The 19,155-nt window shown below is 54.6% G+C and overlaps 3 protein-coding genes across 3 annotated transcripts in view; all 3 read right to left on the bottom strand.

Moving 5' to 3' along the window:
• ZGLP1 (zinc finger, GATA-like protein 1) overlaps positions 1-289 on the bottom strand; it is a 3,065-nt gene extending 2,776 nt beyond the window's left edge. The window contains exon 1 of the mRNA XM_014446424.2: positions 185-289. Within this exon, the coding sequence (XP_014301910.1) occupies positions 185-289 (105 nt within the window). The remainder of the gene's footprint in view (positions 1-184) is intronic.
• A 473-nt stretch (positions 290-762) lies between these two features.
• FDX1L (ferredoxin 1 like) lies at positions 763-5,459 on the bottom strand. The gene is made up of 5 exons (XM_006104051.3): positions 5,168-5,459; positions 5,019-5,073; positions 4,726-4,832; positions 1,432-1,519; positions 763-1,185 (listed from the first exon to the last, which is right to left on the bottom strand). Exons 1-5 carry the CDS (start codon positions 5,310-5,312, stop codon positions 1,029-1,031), a joined length of 552 nt encoding a protein of 183 aa, XP_006104113.1. The 5' UTR covers positions 5,313-5,459; the 3' UTR covers positions 763-1,028.
• RAVER1 (ribonucleoprotein, PTB binding 1) overlaps positions 4,752-19,155 on the bottom strand; it is a 16,553-nt gene continuing 2,149 nt past the window's right edge. Inside the window, exons 3-15 of the mRNA XM_006104052.3 lie at positions 15,852-16,321; positions 12,118-12,309; positions 11,819-11,948; positions 11,379-11,473; positions 10,348-10,435; positions 9,827-10,038; positions 9,424-9,732; positions 7,970-8,044; positions 7,377-7,517; positions 6,910-6,993; positions 5,548-6,820; positions 5,019-5,073; positions 4,752-4,832 (exon numbers count right to left, since the gene is read on the bottom strand). Of these exons, the coding sequence (XP_006104114.1) occupies positions 6,674-6,820; positions 6,910-6,993; positions 7,377-7,517; positions 7,970-8,044; positions 9,424-9,732; positions 9,827-10,038; positions 10,348-10,435; positions 11,379-11,473; positions 11,819-11,948; positions 12,118-12,309; positions 15,852-16,321 (1,943 nt within the window). The 3' untranslated portion in view covers positions 4,752-4,832; positions 5,019-5,073; positions 5,548-6,673. The remainder of the gene's footprint in view (positions 4,833-5,018; positions 5,074-5,547; positions 6,821-6,909; positions 6,994-7,376; positions 7,518-7,969; positions 8,045-9,423; positions 9,733-9,826; positions 10,039-10,347; positions 10,436-11,378; positions 11,474-11,818; positions 11,949-12,117; positions 12,310-15,851; positions 16,322-19,155) is intronic.

The raw sequence follows: 19,155 nt of genomic DNA, 5'->3' as shown, positions 1-19,155 counted from the left end.
GACCCCCACGTATCCCTGGGGATCAGACCTCTGCTTGTAGTACCAGTACTACACGGTGGCTCCTGAATAACCCCGGGAACGGAGCCAGGGTCATGACCCCTTGGCCACTGGGCCAATTTGGGAGAAGGGGCGGCTCCTTCACGCACCTGCTACTGGGTCTGAGGCATCTTGGGGTCCTCGGCGCCTGTTGGGCGGGGGGTCCGGGGAGCGGCTCGGGGTCCAGACATGATGGCGCCAGCAGTTCTCGCAGCAGCATCATGGAGAGGTCTGGCGCTGGCTCGGCCTCCATCATGCCCCGGCCCAGCCCCCTCCCCGATCTCGCCCCGCCCCGCCCCGCGGGCCCACGGATGAGCGCCACCTGGGTGAGGCGCAGTGTGCGTGGTGCGGCGCTGCAGCAGGGGGCAATGAGCCCCACCTGGGGGCGGGGCGCTGCCAGACCCTGCAGCCTCGCCCCCACCTGTAGACCAGCCCGCCCCTTCCCTTCCTACTCCGGGACTCCACTGGGGGGGGGCCTGCACACCCCTCGTGGCCAGGGCGGCCTGGGCCCCTGCAAATCCCTCCGCGGCTGCAGGGGCGGGGCCTTGCCTGCTGACGCACACGGAGCCCTCCAGCTTCCAGGCCCTGTGCCAGGCCGCTGCCTCAGTTTCCCCGCTGGCCCCGTCGCTGCTGTGCGAGGTGAGAGTCGAGGGCCTGGAAGATGAAGTTGTAGTTCCGGGGCGGGACGGGGCTGCCCCCACCTCCCCGCCAAGGACACTCAGATGCTGGAGTTCCGTAAGATGGTTTTATTGTCACTCTAATTAGATTGCACCCCTTTCCACACGCAGGTTCTCCGGGGCTTGGAGAGGCTGCCCAGTAGGGGCCCTGTCTCCACCAGAGCCTGGACATGGGGTCTCTGAAGCATTTGGCCTTCTTGGTGCTTCTGACATCTCTCGGGCCTGTCCACGCTCTGGGCTGGGCTGGCAACGTGACTGTTTCTCCAGTCCTGGCCCTTGGGCCACGGGTGTCCGGGACGGTCCAGCTGCCCATTATCAGTGCGGCTTGGGGACGTGGCCATCCACGTAGAAGTTCCTGGTGATCTTGGGCAGGGTGAATTCGGCCCCTTCCAGCTCAGGGGTCAGGATGATCTGGCAGCCCAGCCGGGAGTTCTCCTGGAGGAGGGGGGCCATGTCCAGCATGTCATCCTCCCTGGGCGAGGGAGGCAGTGGTTAGCAGTGGGCACGCTGGTGCCGCTGGTGAGGAGGGCTCAGAGGAGCAGAGATCACCTTTCAGGCCAGGGAGGGACAGGCTGACTGAGTCCAGGGGAAGTGGTTCGAGGGGGAGAAAAGCTGGGGCTGCCCTCAGCTGCTGCCCAGTGGACCTCTGGACACTGGGAAGGAAAAGGCTCAACAGCCAACCCTGCGGCTGCGAGCTGCAAGGGGGCTGCCCGCTCACCTCTCATCAGGAGAAGGCAGGAAGTCCAGGTGGTCCTCGCTCACATACACATGGCAGGTGGAGCAGGCCAGGGACGCCTCACAGGCCCCTGGAGGGCAGCAAGTGAAGGGAGTTTAGGTAAGTGGCATCATCAGGCTGGTGTCACCCAATGAAAGACATAAGGGAGAAGCCTTTTGTTTCACCACGTGCCCCTAATCTTCCCCTCCCGCCTGTATGCCCTGTGGGAGCCCTCCCCCCGTCCTCTCCTCAGCCCGCTGTTCCTGAGCTGTGGATGGGTTTTGCAAAGGGATGTATGTCCAAGGTGTCGCATTTCCCAAGGACTCCCCAGCAAGCTGAGAGGGAAAGGCCAGGCAGGTTCCCAGTAGCCTCTGAATTCCCTTGCTGTGATCCTGTCACTGTGCTGGGCAAATGTGTTCCTGCCTCCTTTCTGCTCCTAAAGGAGGGACTGGCTCACTCAGCACCAGTGCATTAGGGGAAGGAGACAGGAAATAAAGGCTGAAAGATGCAGAAGCTGGGGTTTTCTGATTGTCCCTGGACACATTCCCAATGCTCTGACTGATGACTGAGAACTGTGCTTGGGGATAATGTCCCTTTTGGGCTAAAACCTTGCAAAGGGTCTTCACAGCCAGAATAAAATCCAAACTCCTCCACTCAGTCCTGGTGGTCCCCCCACCCCTTCACTCACTCCACATCAACCACACTGGCTCCCTGGGCTCGACGCCACCACCACGGCACCGTTGCACTTGCTATACCTTCGGCCTGGAATGCTCTTCTCGCCACTCTTTTCGTGGCCAGATCTTGTACTCAGGAACCCAGCTGTCCTCCAAGTCCCCCTGCCTGTTTCTTGTCCTTCCCCCTTGTAAATTTATTAATTTCTGTACAGCATTGATCACACCCTGTCAACCTGTCTTCCTCTCTCTGTACTTTGGCACTGAGCCTCACATGGGCATGTTGTAGATGCTTGAGAGACATCTGTTATAAGCAAATGACAGGACAGAATTTTCCTTTCTCTTCCAGACATGTCAGATAATGAGAGTAGAGAAGCAAGGCAGCCTCCTGACCCAGCAGAACCTTCCTGTCTACCGGGGAGAAATCAGGCCTTGAAACTCCAAGTGGTCCCTAGCATCTCTTCCTTCACCCTGTTTCCCACCTTGTTAGCATCCTCATCCCTGAGATCAAGATTATCCTATCTAATAAAAGAGTAATATGCAAATTGACCATCACTCCAACACACAAGATGGGCACCACAACATAGCCAGCGGAGGAGGGCAGTTGAGGGCGATCAGGACTGCAAGGGAGGGCATTTGGGGGGGACCAGGCCTGCAGGGGAGGGCAGTTGGGGGAACCAGGCCTGCAGGGGAGGGAAGTTAGGGGCGACCAGGCCAGCAGGGGAAGGCACTTAGGGGCAATCGGGCCAACAGGGGAGCAGTTAGGCGTCGATCAGGCTGGCAGGGGAGCAGTTAGGCGTCGATCAGGCTGGCAGGGGAGTGATTAGGGGGCGATCAGGCTGGCAGGCAGAAACGGTTAGGGGCAATCAGGCAGGCAGACAAGTGGTTGGGAACCAGCAGTCCTGGATGGTAAGAAGGATGTCTGACTGCCCTTGAGGGGTCCCAGATTGGAGAGGGTGCAGGCTGGGCTGAGGGACCCCCCCGCCCCCCTGCCCCCCGCATGAATTTCGTGCATCGGGCCTCTAGTCTAATATAAATGTCCCAATTGGTCACTACACACTAACCATGTGTCAGGTACTAAGCATTACACGACATCTGTTTACTCTTCTGTAGCAACCCAAGGAAGAGGGAACTAAGTTATCCCATTTTATAAATGAGAAAACAGAGCCCAAAGGTGCTAAGTACCTTGCTCAGGGTCACACAGCTGGTAAAAGGCAAAATTTGAAAACAGGCCACCTGCCTCTAAAACTCATATTCCAATCTATGTCCTAGACTGTCAGCTACTGGATTCCAGAACAAAACTTGAGGAAGGCCTGCCATAACCCGCACTCCACCCCCAACATCTCCACCCCTCTAATGACTAAATCAGCCTCCCTATTACATTCATCCAACAAATAACCCTGTACATTTTTTTTTCAGACCACCCTTTTTAGTTGCTGATGATATAATTACATGTTTACTCCCTATTAGGTTGAAACTGGTGTGAAATGACAGGAGCCTTACCTATTTTAGCACATGTTGCCTGGCACACCCTAGTGTTCAATGTTCATAGACGAGCAGCATAGGTTTAGTGGCGAACATTGCTGGGTTTGAATCTAATTTTGCCACTTCACCTTGGACCAGGTGTACGTAACCTGGGACTCAATTTCCTCACCTATAAAATGTGATAATCTGCCTGGCCAGTGTTGCTCAACCCATGAACCAGGAGGTCACGGTTCCAATTCCTGGTCAGGGCACATGCCAGGGTTGCAGGTTCACTCCCCAGTAGGGGGCATGTAGGAGGCAGCTGATTGATGGTTTCCCTCATCACTGATGTTCCTATCTCCCTCTCCCTTCCTTTCTGGAAAAAAAAAAAAAAAATTGAAAACAAAAATAAATAAAATAGTAATATATAAATAAAACAATATGACATAAAGTTGTCATGAAAAGTCAGTTAATATGTGTCAACATGCTTAAAGTAATGTCTATTATTATCTTACCTTCAACAAATACTGACTTAAAAACAACAACAACAACAACAACAAAAACAAATACTGACTTAATACCTGTTGTGTCTAAATACCATGAGAGGTAACAGATACGTGTAAACAAGGCAAACAGGGTTTCTGATCTCATTCTGGGGAGAGATGACAAAGAAGGAAACAAAATGGTGAGAAGTGCTATGAGGACAATAAAACACAGTCACGTACGCACTCTAGGTCACTGAAGGGGATGCTATTGTCAAGAAGATGACATTTACACTCAGACATGAAGGATGAGAAGAAACCAGAAGATCTGATGGAAAATCACCCTGGGGTGGCAAATGCAAAGGTCCTGGGGCAGGAATGAACTAGGCAGTTTGAGGAACAGCAAGAAAGCCAGTGTGGCGAGAAGAGGAAGGAAGGAGAAAGACAACACAAGCTCCCAGGCAGTTGTTGTCATGGCCTCCAGTAAATGCTCAATAAACAACGCCGGGGAAGGAACCTTGAGGGCTCCCTGGGCAGGGGATGAGGCAGTGCTGAGGAGTCTAGATTTAGCCCAGGACCGTGGGAAGCCATGGAGGGTTAATCAGCAGAGAGACAACTAATTTGTGTGTGTTGTTTTCAAGGAATGAAGGGCCTCGGAATTCCCTGTGCCTGGCTCCCACCTTCCAGGTCCACCCCATGGCGCTGGGCCAGGTGGAGAACATTATCCCCGACTCTGCCTCTCACCGGGATCCGCTGGCCCGACCGGTCTACGAACACCACGTTCACCCTGAGGACAGAGGGATGCGGATGCCGCATGGACGCGGGCCCGGGTTCCGGTGGAGTCCAGGCTTAGGGCAGGGAAACAGGACGGAGCGCAGGGAGACTCTAACGGTGAGGCTGCGGGGAAGGTGGGGACCGGGAAAACCTCGGGGGATGAGGAGTGGGGACGCCTCCCGCCCCCACCCGCACTCACACGTCCCCGGGCCGCTCGGGGCCGCTCGGTTCTTCCTCCCCCGCCGAGCGCGAGCCTGGAAAACACAGTTGGGTGAGCCGCACGCAGCGCCCTGCGGGCATCCGGCGGGTTAGTGCTGCCCAACCCCGGACCCGAGGCGCCGCAGGTACCTGTCACCCGGAATGTCCTGGCTGTCGCTGGTGACGCCGCCTCCCCGGACCCCCCAAAGCCCCCAGGACGGCTCCACCAGCGCCCTTTGGCCACCCGCAGCAAGAACCCAGCACTCACGCCGCCCCGGGACACGGAGGCGGCCATGACAGGCGTCACGTGACCCGGAACTGGGGCATGCGCGGTAGCGCGCGAGCGAGGCGGGCTAATTACCCCAATATAAGCGCCGACGGCGGTGGAGCAGCAAAGGCTGGAGTTGGGGGGCAGGGGCAGCGACCGGATCTGGCACACCAAGACCTGTAGGGGCCACCCCAGCCCTCCCACCCAGGCCCACTGTCTCAAGAACCAGTCAGCTCTGCTTTCTTTAAAACCATTTACTTACAAACTTTAATTCAGCAAAGGTCTGTGTGAGGGGATGGGGGACCCCCAGAGTAAGAAGGAAGCTGTGGCCTAGCTGGCCAGGGGCGGGTCCAGGGTCACTTCAGGTCAACAGGTCCTGCTGGTGGGCAGGGGCAGAGTTTATCTGCATGGAGTTGTGTGATTCCAGCAATGGTCCAAGGGGAGGCCAGCTCCAAGTGACCTGGCCAGGGATGGAGGTGCTCATCTTCCACATGGGGGGAGTCAGCAGAGGCTCAGTGAGGTGCACAGTGCCGGACTCCCATAGACAAAGAGCAGGGGACTGGTTTCAGTGGGCAGAGGAATGGTGGAGTTGGTTTGCTAAGACCAAGGCTTTGGCCTTCTCCTGACCCCAGGGTGGGGGCCCTGGGTAGAGGGACCCAATCCCCAGGCCAGAGCTGTTTGGTCCTGAGTCAGGCTTCCAGAGCTTGACGTCTGAGAAGCTCTGGCCAGTGGGTTTGGGGCCCGGCTTTAAGGCATCAGAAGGCAAGGGGACTGTGGCAGGGAGCAGGGCACCCAGAGCTGGAGCACAGGCCAGACTGGGCCGGCAGGGGCAGGAGGCAGCCATGCCTGCGACAGACATGGGAGGAAGAGAAAAGAGCCGAGCCATTTCAAACCGAAGAGTGTGGAATGGAGGCTCAGACATGTTGAAACTTGCAGGTATAAGACCTGGGGGTCGTCCTGGATTGTTTAAAAAATAATAAAAATTAGAAAAGGAAACAAAAGTCAATTGTCAAAGTTAAAAAAGGGGGATAGTCTCTGATCCTCACGGGAGGTCAGGGAAACCTCCAAGGCACTCGAAAGGCCAAGATACAGGAGCGACGAGGCAGAAGAGGGCTCCCCGAGAGGCAGATGCTGGCGGACACAGGGAGGGCAGAAAGGGGCCCAGCCTGCTCTCTCTTAAGGCTGCAGGGTTTCCATGCTAGGAGCAGACCAGAGATGCAGAGTAGCCCCCGGACTCTCCCATACTCCTTGGGCTCCAGCTGGTTGGTCAGCAAAGTCTTTCAGAGATTTTCTATTACTGAAAGGAAAAAACAAAACAAAAACACAAAACACCAGAAAACCCAGAAGCAATTTGGTGCAGGCCCTGGAGCATCTCTGGCACTAGCCCCTTAGAAAATCCTCTTGCGCTTCAGGTACGAATCTGCATAATGGCCACCAAGGCCTTGGGAGTGCTGTCCCACATAGCTGCCTTCTGGGCTGGGCTCTGGCGAGGGCAGCAGGTGGGCAAAGCTGCGTTTCTGGCCACCCAGTGGCGTCTAGAAACAGAGGAGAGGGGGTAGCAAGTCAGGGGCCACCTGGGGATCGCCGTTCCCCAGCTGTGTGTGCCCTCAACCCTTGCCCGTACCTTCAGCAGGTGGCTATGGCCATTGGGCCCAGGGCCCAGGCCCAGGAGCCCTTCTCCGGAGCCCAGTGGAGAGGAACCAACCGCCTGGCAGAAATGGGAGATGGGATAAAAGAAACATCCCCCAGAGCAAAGGTCAGGACTTCAGGTTCAAGTCATGCCTCTGCTGTTTACTCGCCATGATTGGGGGCATATTAGCCCTGTCTCTGAGCTTCAGTTTTTTCATCTATCAACTGGGGCTAAGACCATCCAACCCCTGGCTTCTGGGAGACTAAGCGGAGGCTCAGAAGGCTGGGCAGCACCAGGTGCTACACCACAGGTGCAGGAAGGCTGTTCTAATTCACCTTGGCTCTAAGCAAAACTGGTCCCTACCACCACCCTAGCCTTGACTTAGGCACCGAGGGTCACAGGGATCCCTTGCATCCTGGTTGTCCCTGGGAACCTGTGCCTGGCTGGGGGAGGCTCCTCACCTTGTTAAGGTGGCTTTGCTTGAGGCCAGCCTGCAGGCCGCTGGTGAAGTAGGAAGTGGGCGAGCCCGAATAAAAGTGAGAGAAGGATCCCCCACCACCTCCACCACTCCGTTCGCTGAAGCCACTGGGTGGAGGGGACATCTGCAGAGAGGAGGCAGGCTGAGTGAGGCAGACTACTGCAGTATCCACCCGCTTTTGTAAACCACTCCTAAATGACTCTGGACTTTGGCCAACAAGCAGGGGTGCCTGCCTCCCTTCTGCCTCTAGGGAATCCTGGGATCACCACCACGTGTATGTGCACAGGCTGTCCGGCTGGAGGGTGAGTTCCACGTGGAGCTCACCAGCTGAGGCCCCCAGACAAGGCCCATTTACCAGCCTACTGGCCACCAGATATATGACTAAGGCCCCTGTAAATTGTTGAGCTTCAGCTGAGCTACAACGAGAGTGTAGAGAACCACCCACCCACCATCCCACAGAATGGTGTGAAATGATAAAATGTTTGCTGTTCTAAGCCACAAGTGGTAGGACCACTTGTTATGCAGCAAAAGCTAACTGATACACCTGGATGGTGGGATTTAAAGGGCAGCTCTTACTTTGTGTCGGCTGGGTCCGTGAGGCCCGAGGGCTGGCTCCCGTGGGTGGGAGAAGAGCCGCCTAGGTCCCATGTCCTGAATCAAAGTGGGAGAAAGTGTGTTGGGTTGGGGTCTGCACCAACCTCACTCTTAGCTGAATTCTCCAGCACAGATGTCATTAGGGAAGTTTGCCCCTTCCAGTAGAGGGGAAACTCGACCTGTAGAGTGGGGTAATGAGACGGAACGTGCTCTGTCCAGGGATGGCTCCACCTAAGACCCAGAGGTGACTGCTGTGAAGTCATGTGGCCCCACTGGAGCCAGGTGTTTGGAGTTTTCAAGGCAAGCTGAGCATCAGGGTTGTGTGAATGCCTGCAGTTTTTATATGTTGGTATCAGCGTTTATTTCAGGTTGTTTTTTTTTTTTAAATAGACTTCACTATCAATTGTTATTTTTTTATACATAAAAGGCTAAGTGACCGACCATACGTCCGTCCAACCATCTGGTACATATGACGTGCACTGGCAATTTAAAAATAAACGTTGACTCATGCATGCGCGATACATATAAAGCTCTCACCGGCACCAATCTAGACAGAGTAGGAATATTCCTACCTGAACCCGTTTTTGGACATGGTCAGTTATATATTGCTTTCTCTCAAGTTTGAAGAGTGTGTGGCGTTAAAGTTGTAAATACTTCATCACAAGGGAAATTAGTCAAGCACTCTGAAAGTGTCTTTACTTTTAATGTGGTGTACAGGGAGATATTAGAGTAAGTTTAATCAATTTATCAGTCGTTGTTTTTATATCATGTTTTTGGGTTTTTTTGTATCATGTTTTTGTTTTCATATCATGTCTTTGTTGTTGTTATATCATGTTATTGTTTGTTAATCAATTTATATATTATTTTCATATACATTTTACTAATTTTCTTTCATCTCTGACACTTCTATTATAGAGAAAGGACGAATAGCGATATTAAAATATTTCTTCTAATTGATTTCCTTTCAATGTGCACGAATCCATGCACCAGGCCACTAGTTTTTTTTATAATACAGTGCGGGTCAAACATAACACAGGTGGCCTGCAAGTGGCCAGTCTGCAACATCTGACCTGGAAAACGTTGGAGTCATAGAAAGAACAGTTCCCCAGGGACAGAGACAGGAATCTCAGAGGGGAGAGGAGAGAGAAGGGCAGAGAGACAGGAAGCTGAGCCCTGTCTCTAAGGAGAAGCAGAAGTACAGCCTAAGGCCTCTTGGGAGAGAAAGACAGACAGGAAGCAAGGTCTGATGTGCAGAAACAGACAAGAGACTGAAGGGCAAGGACTGTGCCTGGCATGTTCCCCATTGTCACAGTGCTGGGCCTGGCACAGTCAGTGCTAGAGAAATAGTGGTTTGGAGAATGACTTGCTCCCAGGGGACAAAGGGCTACAGTAGCCAGCCTTCGGGAGGGCTGACAACAGGGCAGAAAGATACTCACCGAAGGGTAGTCGAAGCCATAGCTGTCAGGAAGCCCTGGTTCGGGGGGCAGGCGCGTGCTGGTGAGGGGGCTGAGCAGGCGGGACTTGAGCTGGAAGGCTTTGCTGCTGCCACCACCTCCACCACCGCCACCTCTGGGGACTGGGGGGTTAGGCAGGGGGCCCTCAGCTGGGTGGCGGCTTCTCCCGGCGCCTCCCCAGCCCCGGGCCTCCTTACTCGCCAGATTGCTGGCAGGGAGCAGGCTGTGTAGGTTCAGGTAAGGGTTCAGGGGGATCCGGAAGTCCTTGGGGGGCTCCCCCAACAGTGAGACCTGTGGCGAGAGGGCTGGATTCGAGAGGGTTCCTGACGGGAAACATCGCAGGGCAGGAGACTGGAACAGTGCTGGGCCCAGGACAGGACCTTACCCCGGGCGGTGTTGGCAGAGGTCCACTATCTTTCTGTAGGCCTCTGAGGCCAGTGCCTAGGAGTCCCACAGGGGCAGGGGGTGTAGTGAGCTGGGCTGCTGGGGGACCCAGGCCCATGGGTTCTCGGTCACCTCCGGAAGGACCAAGCAGTGGTGGTAGCAGGGGTGGTGGCTTCCCTCGCCGGGGTGGCAGCTCCGGGGGCAGGCCCCCTCCTACAGAGAGAAGAATGTCAGTGGCCCCAACACACAGGACCCTTCCTTCCCAGGGTCCTAAAGGATTTGCTTGGACCAGGGTGAACTGCTGAGGAACAACTATGCGCTGGGCACTGAGCAAGCCCTCTGGGTGTATCAACTCCCAGAATGCTCATGGGTTCTCCCACAAGGTGGGCGCCAGCTGACAAACACAGAGACCCAGAAAGGTCAGGGCACTTGCCCAAGGCCATGCAACTGGAAATTTACCACCCAACAGGGAAAGGGGAGCAGGATGGGCCCAGAGAGATGACAAGGGGCAGGGTCTGTTACCTGCAGACAGCTCCCCAAGGAGGTGGTTGGCCGACTGGGCACCAGGCTGCAGGGGGCCCAAGGGAGAGTCTCCCAGGATCCCAGGCTTCTGGGGACAGAGCACAATCAGCTGGTGATGGGGGCAGTGTGGCCTTAGCAGCAGACAGGTATTGCCCAGGGTCTCAATGGCCCGCACACCCAGACTCAGCCCACGCTGTTCACGGGTCCCCCAATGTCTGTGACACCCTGGCCATCATCCACCTGGCCAGCTAGTGGTAACCAAGGACCTCCTGCATGCCAAGGCCCACCTGAGACCCAGGGAACATGGACCATACACTCAGTAGTCAGGGCCTACCACCCCAGTGTTAGTATCACACACACACCGTGACAATCCTTAGGCACCCACCACCCCACACCCGGCCTCCTGCTCATTATCACGGAAGGAGTCATTCTTAGCTACACATGGATTCAGTCAGTCTCTTAGACACACGAAAGTCCAAGCCCACAACTTCACACTGTCAGTTATCATCAGACATACTCATGCCACTGACAGGGCCCCAGTGAATCAAACCAGACAGGGTAGTACATGTTTGTTCTATTTTTCTGTGTCCATCTATGTGTGGTGTGTGTGCGTGCGCACACACGTCTCTGACACACCGGTACCATACTGAGGTGTGGTGTGTATTTTTGTGTGTGTATGTGTCTCCATGATTATCAGTTTTTGCATGTGTGCATGTGTCTCTGGGTATGCACTGAGGTGGTATGGTATGTCTATTTGTGTGTGTGTGTGTGTGTCTATTTTTGTGTCTTTGTGTGAGGGAGTAGGAGTGAAAGGCCATTCTATTCCCTGGTGGGGCCAGGTCTTTTCTTCCCCAAACTGAGTCCTGGGCACCTGTGACAGGTCAGGCCCCATATCAAGCACCAAGAACACAGCCAGACAGCCCACAACCCCGAAGGCGAGGCCCAGATGTGAGTAGTGTTTGAAACTGAAAGGGAAGGGGCTGTGGCAGCACGTGAGTGAGGAGGGAACCTAGGGCCCACACCCATGTTACCTTCTGACCCTGGGTTTGCAGGGCCAGCTGCAGCAGCGCCGTGGACAGAGCAGGCCCGTTGAGCAGTGGCATGGCTGGAGGGGCACCCAGGAGACCTGGAGGGAGACCCGGGAAATGGGCGGTGATCCCTGGATGGAAGTCCCCCTCTGCAATTAGAGGCAGCCCTGCGCCTGAAGCCATGAGAGAGCAAGTGAACAGCCCAAAGGAAGGGCCTGGGAAGGGAGTGTGCCCTGGGAAAGGACAGCCCCTTTCCCACCACCTTGCCTCACTGCAGGCTGCAATGCTCCCACCTATGACCCCGTGCAGGTGACCTCCATTCTTAACACGGCTCTTGCTCATGGGGCTCTTGTCACAGGGAGCTCAGGTGGGAACACAGTCCCTGGGAGGTGCCCGGCTGAGAGGCTGGGGACCCCGCCCACTGTCCACTTGACACGCCTTACCCTGCTTGCCTCCCGAGTTGCTGTGAAGCAGGGGATTGAGCAGCAGCTGGAGGGAGGCGGAAGGCCCCAGGTTGTTGAGCAGCTGCAGGATATTGGGTTCAGGCAGGAGCCCTTTGCCCCGATTGAGGGCCTGAGGAGAGAAAAGGACGGTGGTTCAGAGCCCTGCCAGGCCACAGAGGTGAGGCCTCATCCTTCCCTATCGCCCCCAGGACCTGAGCGGTGACCGCCAAGAGCCCTGATTTCTCAAGGGAGAGCCTGGCGCCCAGTTTCCCATTCCCACTCCCTGGGTACACACTCACCGTGGCCTGGGCAGCGATGAGCGCAGCCAGCATGCTGCGCCCAGGGGGCCCTGGGGCACAGAAGGAGATGCGCAGGTGGCTGCCCCCCAGGGCCAGGCCGTCTGCCTCCTGCTGCACCTCTTCAGCCATCTCGGCAGTCTCATACTCCAGCACAGCGAAGCCCTTCAGCTGCCCATCCTGGCCGTACGCCAGCTGGTGAGGGTGGGGGGAGGTGGATGTGAGTGCCAGGGGGGCAGTGACCACTCTCACATAGAGTGACAACTGTGACCAGGCATGGATCCCGATTAAGAGAGACCCCCTCCCCACCAGAGAGGGTAGATTTTGGGCCTGGCACTGTTCTGAGCCCTGTTCCTCATTAGCTCACTGAATCTTCTCCATGGCCCGGAGAAGCTGCATCCTACCCATTTTTCAGAGGGGGCAACTGAGGCTCAGAGAAGTCACACAGCTGGTGGGAGGACAACGCTGGGACCCGTCTCACAGGGATCAACTCCCTTGGGCTTCATGCCAGTGTCACTTTGGGACTTTGAGATTCCCGAGCAGAGGAAGCAAGCTGAGGTTGCAGGGCTGGGAGGAGGGGCTGGCTGGAAAGAGGCAGGTGGGTGGCTTTGGAGCACCACCAAATCAGGAGCTGGGAAGGCACACAGCCTGGGGGCAAAGCAGGTGGCCTCTGAGCTCAGGCTGGTGGTGAAAGGTAACAGCCAGTGAGCCACAGGGAACAGATGTGTGATCACGGGTCGACCAGGGAGGCCTGTGCATCCCCCATGATTGCAGCCATTTGGTACTTTAGCTCCTCCTCCAGGCCCTTGGGCCAAATGTGTCCCCAGACTGAGAATTTTTAAGAAATCAGAAAGGGAGAATGCCACACATATTATATATTACACATCCGACACTCCAGTGGGGTCCAGGGCACCCTGAAAATCAAACATGCAAATAGCTCTGCATCAAGACACAAAGAGAAAGGCCACGGACAGCCCCACATCGGTTCTCTGCTGCTAGACCTCTTGGTTTTCAGGATATTGTGAGAGCTGGCATTGTGGATGGGGGCTATCCCAGGGAAAGCAGATCCTGGGTGAGAGCACTCAGCTGGGCTCTTCACTGTGTCCAGATGCAGGCACTGTCAGCACGCCCACTCTGCAGATGAGAAAACTGAGGCTCAGAGAGTGGCAGTCCCTTGCCCAGGCCACAGAGCTGGAGCTGGGATCAAGCAAGGCAAAGCTGATACCCTTAACAGGACTGGCCACCTCAGGGTGGCAATGGCTGTCCCAAGAACTAGTATCATTTCTCTGGGTTCTGATTGATGTAGTGTGGTTTGGGATCAACCCAATGTCCACCAGGATGGAATGGTCCAGAGTCCATAAAATGGAATATGGCACAGCTGCAAAGGGACTGAGAAAGCTCTCATGTCTGAACACAGAAAGATGCCCAAGACAGAATGAGTGGAAAAACCAAACTAACGCAGGCACAGCAACGAATGGATCAAGAAGAGAGGACTGCAGGAACACACAAACACAATTGTTGAAAATGCTTAATAAAATCTCGCTGGAAGGACACAACAAACTGGTACAAGCAGGGGCTCTGCAGGAAAAGTGCTGGGGGCCTGGAGGGAGCCTGTACCACAGAATGTGCTGAATTTCCAAATGTGATTGGACTGTCCTTTCAGAAAAGCAACTAAGAGGAAAAGGCTTTTTTCACAAGGTCTTGTGAAACCTGCTTTATACATATTTATAACATTCAAGCATTTTTAAGCAACTCTGTAATGAAATAAAGCAACTATAATATGTAAATTTGCCTGTGAATAAACGACAAAGTGCATTAGAGTGAGTTGCTATGGGACCTTGGTCTCATCTTGATTATGTTGAGAATAAAGCCCCCCATCCCCAGGACGACAGCAGATTCCCAGAGTGGCATCGGCCATCGTGGGAGGCAAGGGCACCCAGTTAAGAGCACAGGCCCTGGAGTCAGCTGCCTGACCTTGACTCCCAGCCCACCTCCAACTGGCTGGCCGGCCTGGGCAGGTGCCCATCCCTGGCCCTCAGTTTTCTATCTGTAAGGTGGGGCAGCTACTGTATCCACCTCAAAGGGTAGTTGTAGGGATTCAATAAGATGTTCAACAAGGGCAGGGAAGGGTCCCACTCCAGCCATAGTAGCTCAGGGAGGCTGTCGGCTGGGGCCTGGCTTTGCGTGCCAGGCAGGGTAGCCTCTAGCCATCAGCCCATCTCTGCCAGGCCCCATACCAAGGCCGGGACACACATCTTCTCACAATCACAGATGAATAGAGACTCAGAGGGTCAAAAGGCAACCAGATGGAGAAACTGAGGCTCAAAGAGAGAACTTGTAGTTCTTGCCAATCTCAACCTCCGCATGAGGAAGTAGCCATCGAACTAATTCATCTATGTCCTGAGCCCCACCCAGGGCCTAACGCACAGTAGGTGCAAGAGCATGAATGAATGCTGAGAGAGCAAGGAGAGGAGTTCCTACACATGTCCCATTCCCCAGGTCCTAAAATCCATTCATAGAGGAGTGGGCCCCACCTAACACCAGAGCTGGGGTCTGAGTCAGGCTGCAGTGTTCCAGTCCTGGCTCCACCATGTCCTGGCTGCATAACCCGGGGCATGTTACTTGACCCCTCTGTGCCTCAGTGTCCCCACCTGAAAATGGGGACAATACCTGTTACAGGTTGTTACAGCATAAAGGAACTGCAATAACGTGCTCAGAATCCAGTGAGTGCTAAAGGAACGTCTGCCTTCGGGGGAGGGAAGGGCAAGACCATCTGGGGCTCTGCCAGGGCTGGGCCTGGCCTATGCTCACCCCACTGTGCTTGTCACGGGCACACATACAGAAGTGCCTGACAAATGTGACTTGGATGAACCAGGGATTGTTTTGCTAACCAATGTGTGAACACTGAATCTCTTAAGAATGAAGCTGGTCAATCCATTTTCTAACCTTAAGGCTAAACAGACTGTGGGCTCCTCCCGAGCAGTCTCCCCAATGCTGGGCCTGGGACCCAGTGGGTGTTCAAGAGACAGCCAATGAGTGCAGGAGTGAAGGTGAATGAGGAATGAACGAGCTTTCTGCCCAGCTTTTACAAAGGCAGCCTCACTTGCACTTCACATGGGGAGAGGCCAGCGAGGTTAACCCAGGTACTAGGGCAGCGGTTCTCAACCTGTGGGTCACGACCCCTTTGGCGGTCAAACGACCTCTTTCACAGGGGTCGCCTAAGACCATCCTGCATATCAGATATTTACATTACAATTCATAACAGTAGCAACATTACAGTTATGAAGTAGCAACGAAAATAATTTTATGGCCAAACCAATGGATATGGACAACAGGAGGATGAAAGCATGAGTGGGCAGGGAGGAGGTTGGGGGTTAACTGGGGGGGATGAGGACACACTTGTAATACCTTAACCAATAAAGAAATTAAAGGTTAAAAAAAGAAAAAAGAAAATAATTTTATGGTTGGGTCACAACATGAGGAACTGTATTTAAAGGGCCAGAAGGTTGAGAACCACTGCCCTAGGGGGAATGCAGGGATTTGAACCCCAGTCATCTGGCTCCTGTCTGAGCTCCACCAAGTGGCCTAACAAGAACCCCATTCAAAATGGCAACGTCAACACTTTACTGAAAAGGGATCCAGGAGATTGGGGAGGGCAGGTGGACCCAAAGGACCCCTCCCAGGTGCTCCAGGCCTGGCATCTGCTCCCCAGGTTCCCACTCCAGGCACAAGCTCACCTGGCAGAAGGTCGGGGTGTGGACAGCCGACAGAGCCCGACGCAGGGCGTCCACATCACTGAAGCCAGGGGGCAGGCGGTCAACACAGAGGCAGCGGGAGTGGAGCAGGGCGGGTGTCAGCTGTCCCGCATCTGTCCAGTGCACATAGAGGGTGCGCGTGCCCAGCGGCTTGCCCAGCAGGTCCGATTTGGCACGGGCAGCCGAGTCCTTCTTCATGTACTCGGCAAAGCCATACCCCTTGGAATGGCCAGTGCGCTCGCTATAGACCAGGAAGCAGCGCTCCAGGCTGCCGAAGGGCCGCACCAGCTCCTCGAACTGCTGCTGAGTGAGGCTGGGGGGCAGGTTGGCCACGCAGAGCAAGGCGTCAGTGGGCTGCAGCTGCACAGATAGCTCGCGCTCCCGCAGGCAGCTCTGGTGGAAGGTGCTGATGGCGGCCTCGGCTTGCTCCCCGTTCAGCAGGGTCACAAAGGCTGCAGCAGGAGGGGGAGTGGGTCAGTGGGGTCCCGGAGGGCCTGCCCCTCGACCCCATGGCTGCCCGCCCTTACTTCTCCTAAACCATGTGTGATCTCAGAATACTGACCCACTAAGACACCTCAGGCCCCAGTGGACTAGATAGTTGCCAGCCTTGAGCAACTCGTGCAGGTGCCTTCTACCTCCAGGAGGCCTGCTCCCTGCCCTCACCCCCTAGCCGTTCTCAACCTACTCATGAGCTCACCTGCCCTCTTATATACTGTGCACCTGGCTAGGTGACAATAGGTGAGTAACTTGGGTGACACAGAGAGTAGTGGTCAAGCACGTGGTCACTAGAGCCTGGTTTCAACTCCAGCTTAAGTGGCTGTGGGGGTCTCAGTTTCCCCATCTGTTAAATGGGAACAACTTACTCCTCATAACCGCCATTGTGCCAGCAAGGAAATGAGTGCAGAGCAGGGGCACCCCTAACAGAGGGGAGGAGCCCGGACTTGAACCCAAGCAGACAGGCTCCACAGCCCGACTCTGCACCCCATCCTCACCACCTCTCTAGGCCAACACCTCTCACCTCTCATGTCCGAGCCCTGGCCTAAGCCTCAGTCCTGCTGCCACTCCTGGTTTGCTGTCCAGCCAACAGCTAGCTTTTCAACATGATTATCAGAATGTGCCATGCCTTATCCAGGGGCTTCTCACTGCAGGGGACAAGGGAGCCTGTGTGGCCTGTCTTTGCTAACCTCCTCTCCCATCTCTTGTCGCTACTTCCTGGACTATGCCAGGCACATGCCCGCGCAGGCCTTTGCATCTGTATTTCCCTGGAACACTGACCTCCCCTTCTTCACCTGGTTAATCCTGATCCACCCTTCAATCTGACTGCAAACATCACTTCCCCCATGAAGCCTACCCTGACTGCTCCTATTTCAGATCACAGCTCTGGGCTCCCACAGCACCCAGTAGCTTCTAGTCCTATGACCACTTCACCTTCACGCCTGCAGTTGTGTGAATGACATTCTCCCCACAGACTAGACCAGCCGTGGGCAAACTACGGCCCGCGGGCCGAATCCGGCCCGTTTGAAATGAATAAAACTAAAAAAAAAAAAAAAGACCGTACCCTTTTATGTAACGATGTTTACTTTGAATTTATATTAGTTCACACAAACACTCCATCCATGCTTTTGTTCCGGCCCTCCGGTCCAGTTTAAGAACCCATTGTGGCCTTCGAGTCAAAAAGTTTGCCCACCCCTGGACTAGACCATCGCTGTTTGGTTCACAGCTGTGTCCTGTGTTCCAGCATATACTGGCGCTCAATAAACATTTATTGAAAAACACTATTGCCCTGACCGGTTTGGCTCAGTGGATAGAGCGCCGGGCCTGCAGACTGAAGGGTCCCGGGTTCGATTCTTTGGTTGCAGGCACATCCCCAGTGGGGGGTATGCAGGAGGCAGCTGGTCGATGTTTCTCTCTCATGGATGTTTCTAACTTTCTATCCCTCTCCCTTCTTCTCTGTAAAAAGTCAATAAAATATATAAAAAAAGAAAAACACTATTAATGAGAGTCACTTAACCTCTGGAACCTCAATACCTGGCATATACACAGAAGAGGTGCTTAGTAAACAGTTCTGACTTGTTGCCCCTGCCAGTGTTTACTAAGTATCTACTGGGTGCCAGACACCCACAGCCTTTTTAGCTATTTTAACGTGTTTTACCTTGTGGCCAACCCAAGCAGGTCATGCCCAATTTGCTGGTGAGAAAGCTGAGGCTCAGGAGGGGTGAATCACTTGCCTCTGGCCTCCAAGTGAGGACAGACCAGGACTCGAACCCAGGACTATTTGTCTCCAGGTCCCAAGATTTTAACCACTTACCCTAGCGTACCAGGTAGGTCTCCAGGGTCCCCGTCCTCACCTGCTTCTCACCCACGTTACAGATTGCAAGCACAAGGCCTAGAGGACACAGACACCCACCGAGGGTCTCCCACAAGGTGGGGGGTGCAAGGCTGACAAGACGTGTCCCTGTTCTCATGGAGATGACCACTCAGTGCAGGAGGCAGTGAGCGAGCCAGCAGTAACAGCCCAGAGTGATGGGGAGAGGCACTCAGGGCACTGTTGAGGAGCTGCCTGCCTCCACCTGGATAGAAGAGGGGATAGCTAAGAACAGAGGCAGAGGGAACGCCTGGAAGCTTGCCACTGAGGAGGTGGCAAGGCTGGGGCACATCCTTACAAGATAGTGTCAAGAGGAGCCTCAGACAGGTCTTAGGGAGAGAAAAACAATCAGGTTAGGATTAGGTTTTTTTGTTTTGTTTTTATATGTTTAATTTTTAAAATTCATTTCAGAGAGAGGAGAGAGAAATAGAAACATCGATGATGAGAGAGAATCATTGACTGGCTGCCTCCTGCACACCCCCGACTGGGTAGCAACATGGACATGTGCCCTGACCAGGAATCGAACTCTTGGTTCATGGGTCAATGCTCAACCACTGAGCCCACCAGAGGACCAGAATTGCAATCAACTGATCAAATTTGATAGACCCTGGCTCCCTGGGGGAGGGCAAGTAGGAGTGTGAAATCATGGAGAGGCCGGTGGGTGACTGCCATTTTGACAGAGATGGAGGAGCACTAATTGTTCTGGAGGTCTTGACAAAGACCAGACAGGCCTAGGTGACTGGCTGGGGGTATGGTGAAGGAAGTGGGGAAGCCCAATGCTCAGGTATCTGGCTGAGCAGCCTGGAGGAAGAACAGGAATATCAAGACTGCTCCATAACGAGCACCCAGAAACGATTGGGGCAACAGTCTGTCTTGTGCCGGCCTAGAGGATGTTGAGCCCAAAATTCAGGAGAGAAGATG

Source organism: Myotis lucifugus, unplaced genomic scaffold (genome assembly GCF_000147115.1).
Source record: "Myotis lucifugus unplaced genomic scaffold, Myoluc2.0 scaffold_539, whole genome shotgun sequence".
NCBI lineage: Eukaryota > Metazoa > Chordata > Mammalia > Chiroptera > Vespertilionidae > Myotis > Myotis lucifugus.
This window is presented reverse-complemented; position numbering and strand designations above follow the sequence as displayed.

Bases quoted from the DNA above. Each gene is read 5' to 3' on its own strand.
- FDX1L (XM_006104051.3), bottom strand. From the start codon at position 5,312: ATGGCCGCCTCCGTGTCCCGGGGCGGCGTGAGTGCTGGGTTCTTGCTG. The intron at 4,833-5,018 runs GTGAGTGCGGGT...CTCTGTCCTCAG, and splicing joins CCCGAGCGGCCCGGGGACGT to GGTGAACGTGGTGTTCGTAG. The intron at 1,520-4,725 runs GTGGGAGCCAGG...GCTGCCCTCCAG, and splicing joins CCATGGGGTGGACCTGGAAG to GGGCCTGTGAGGCGTCCCTG.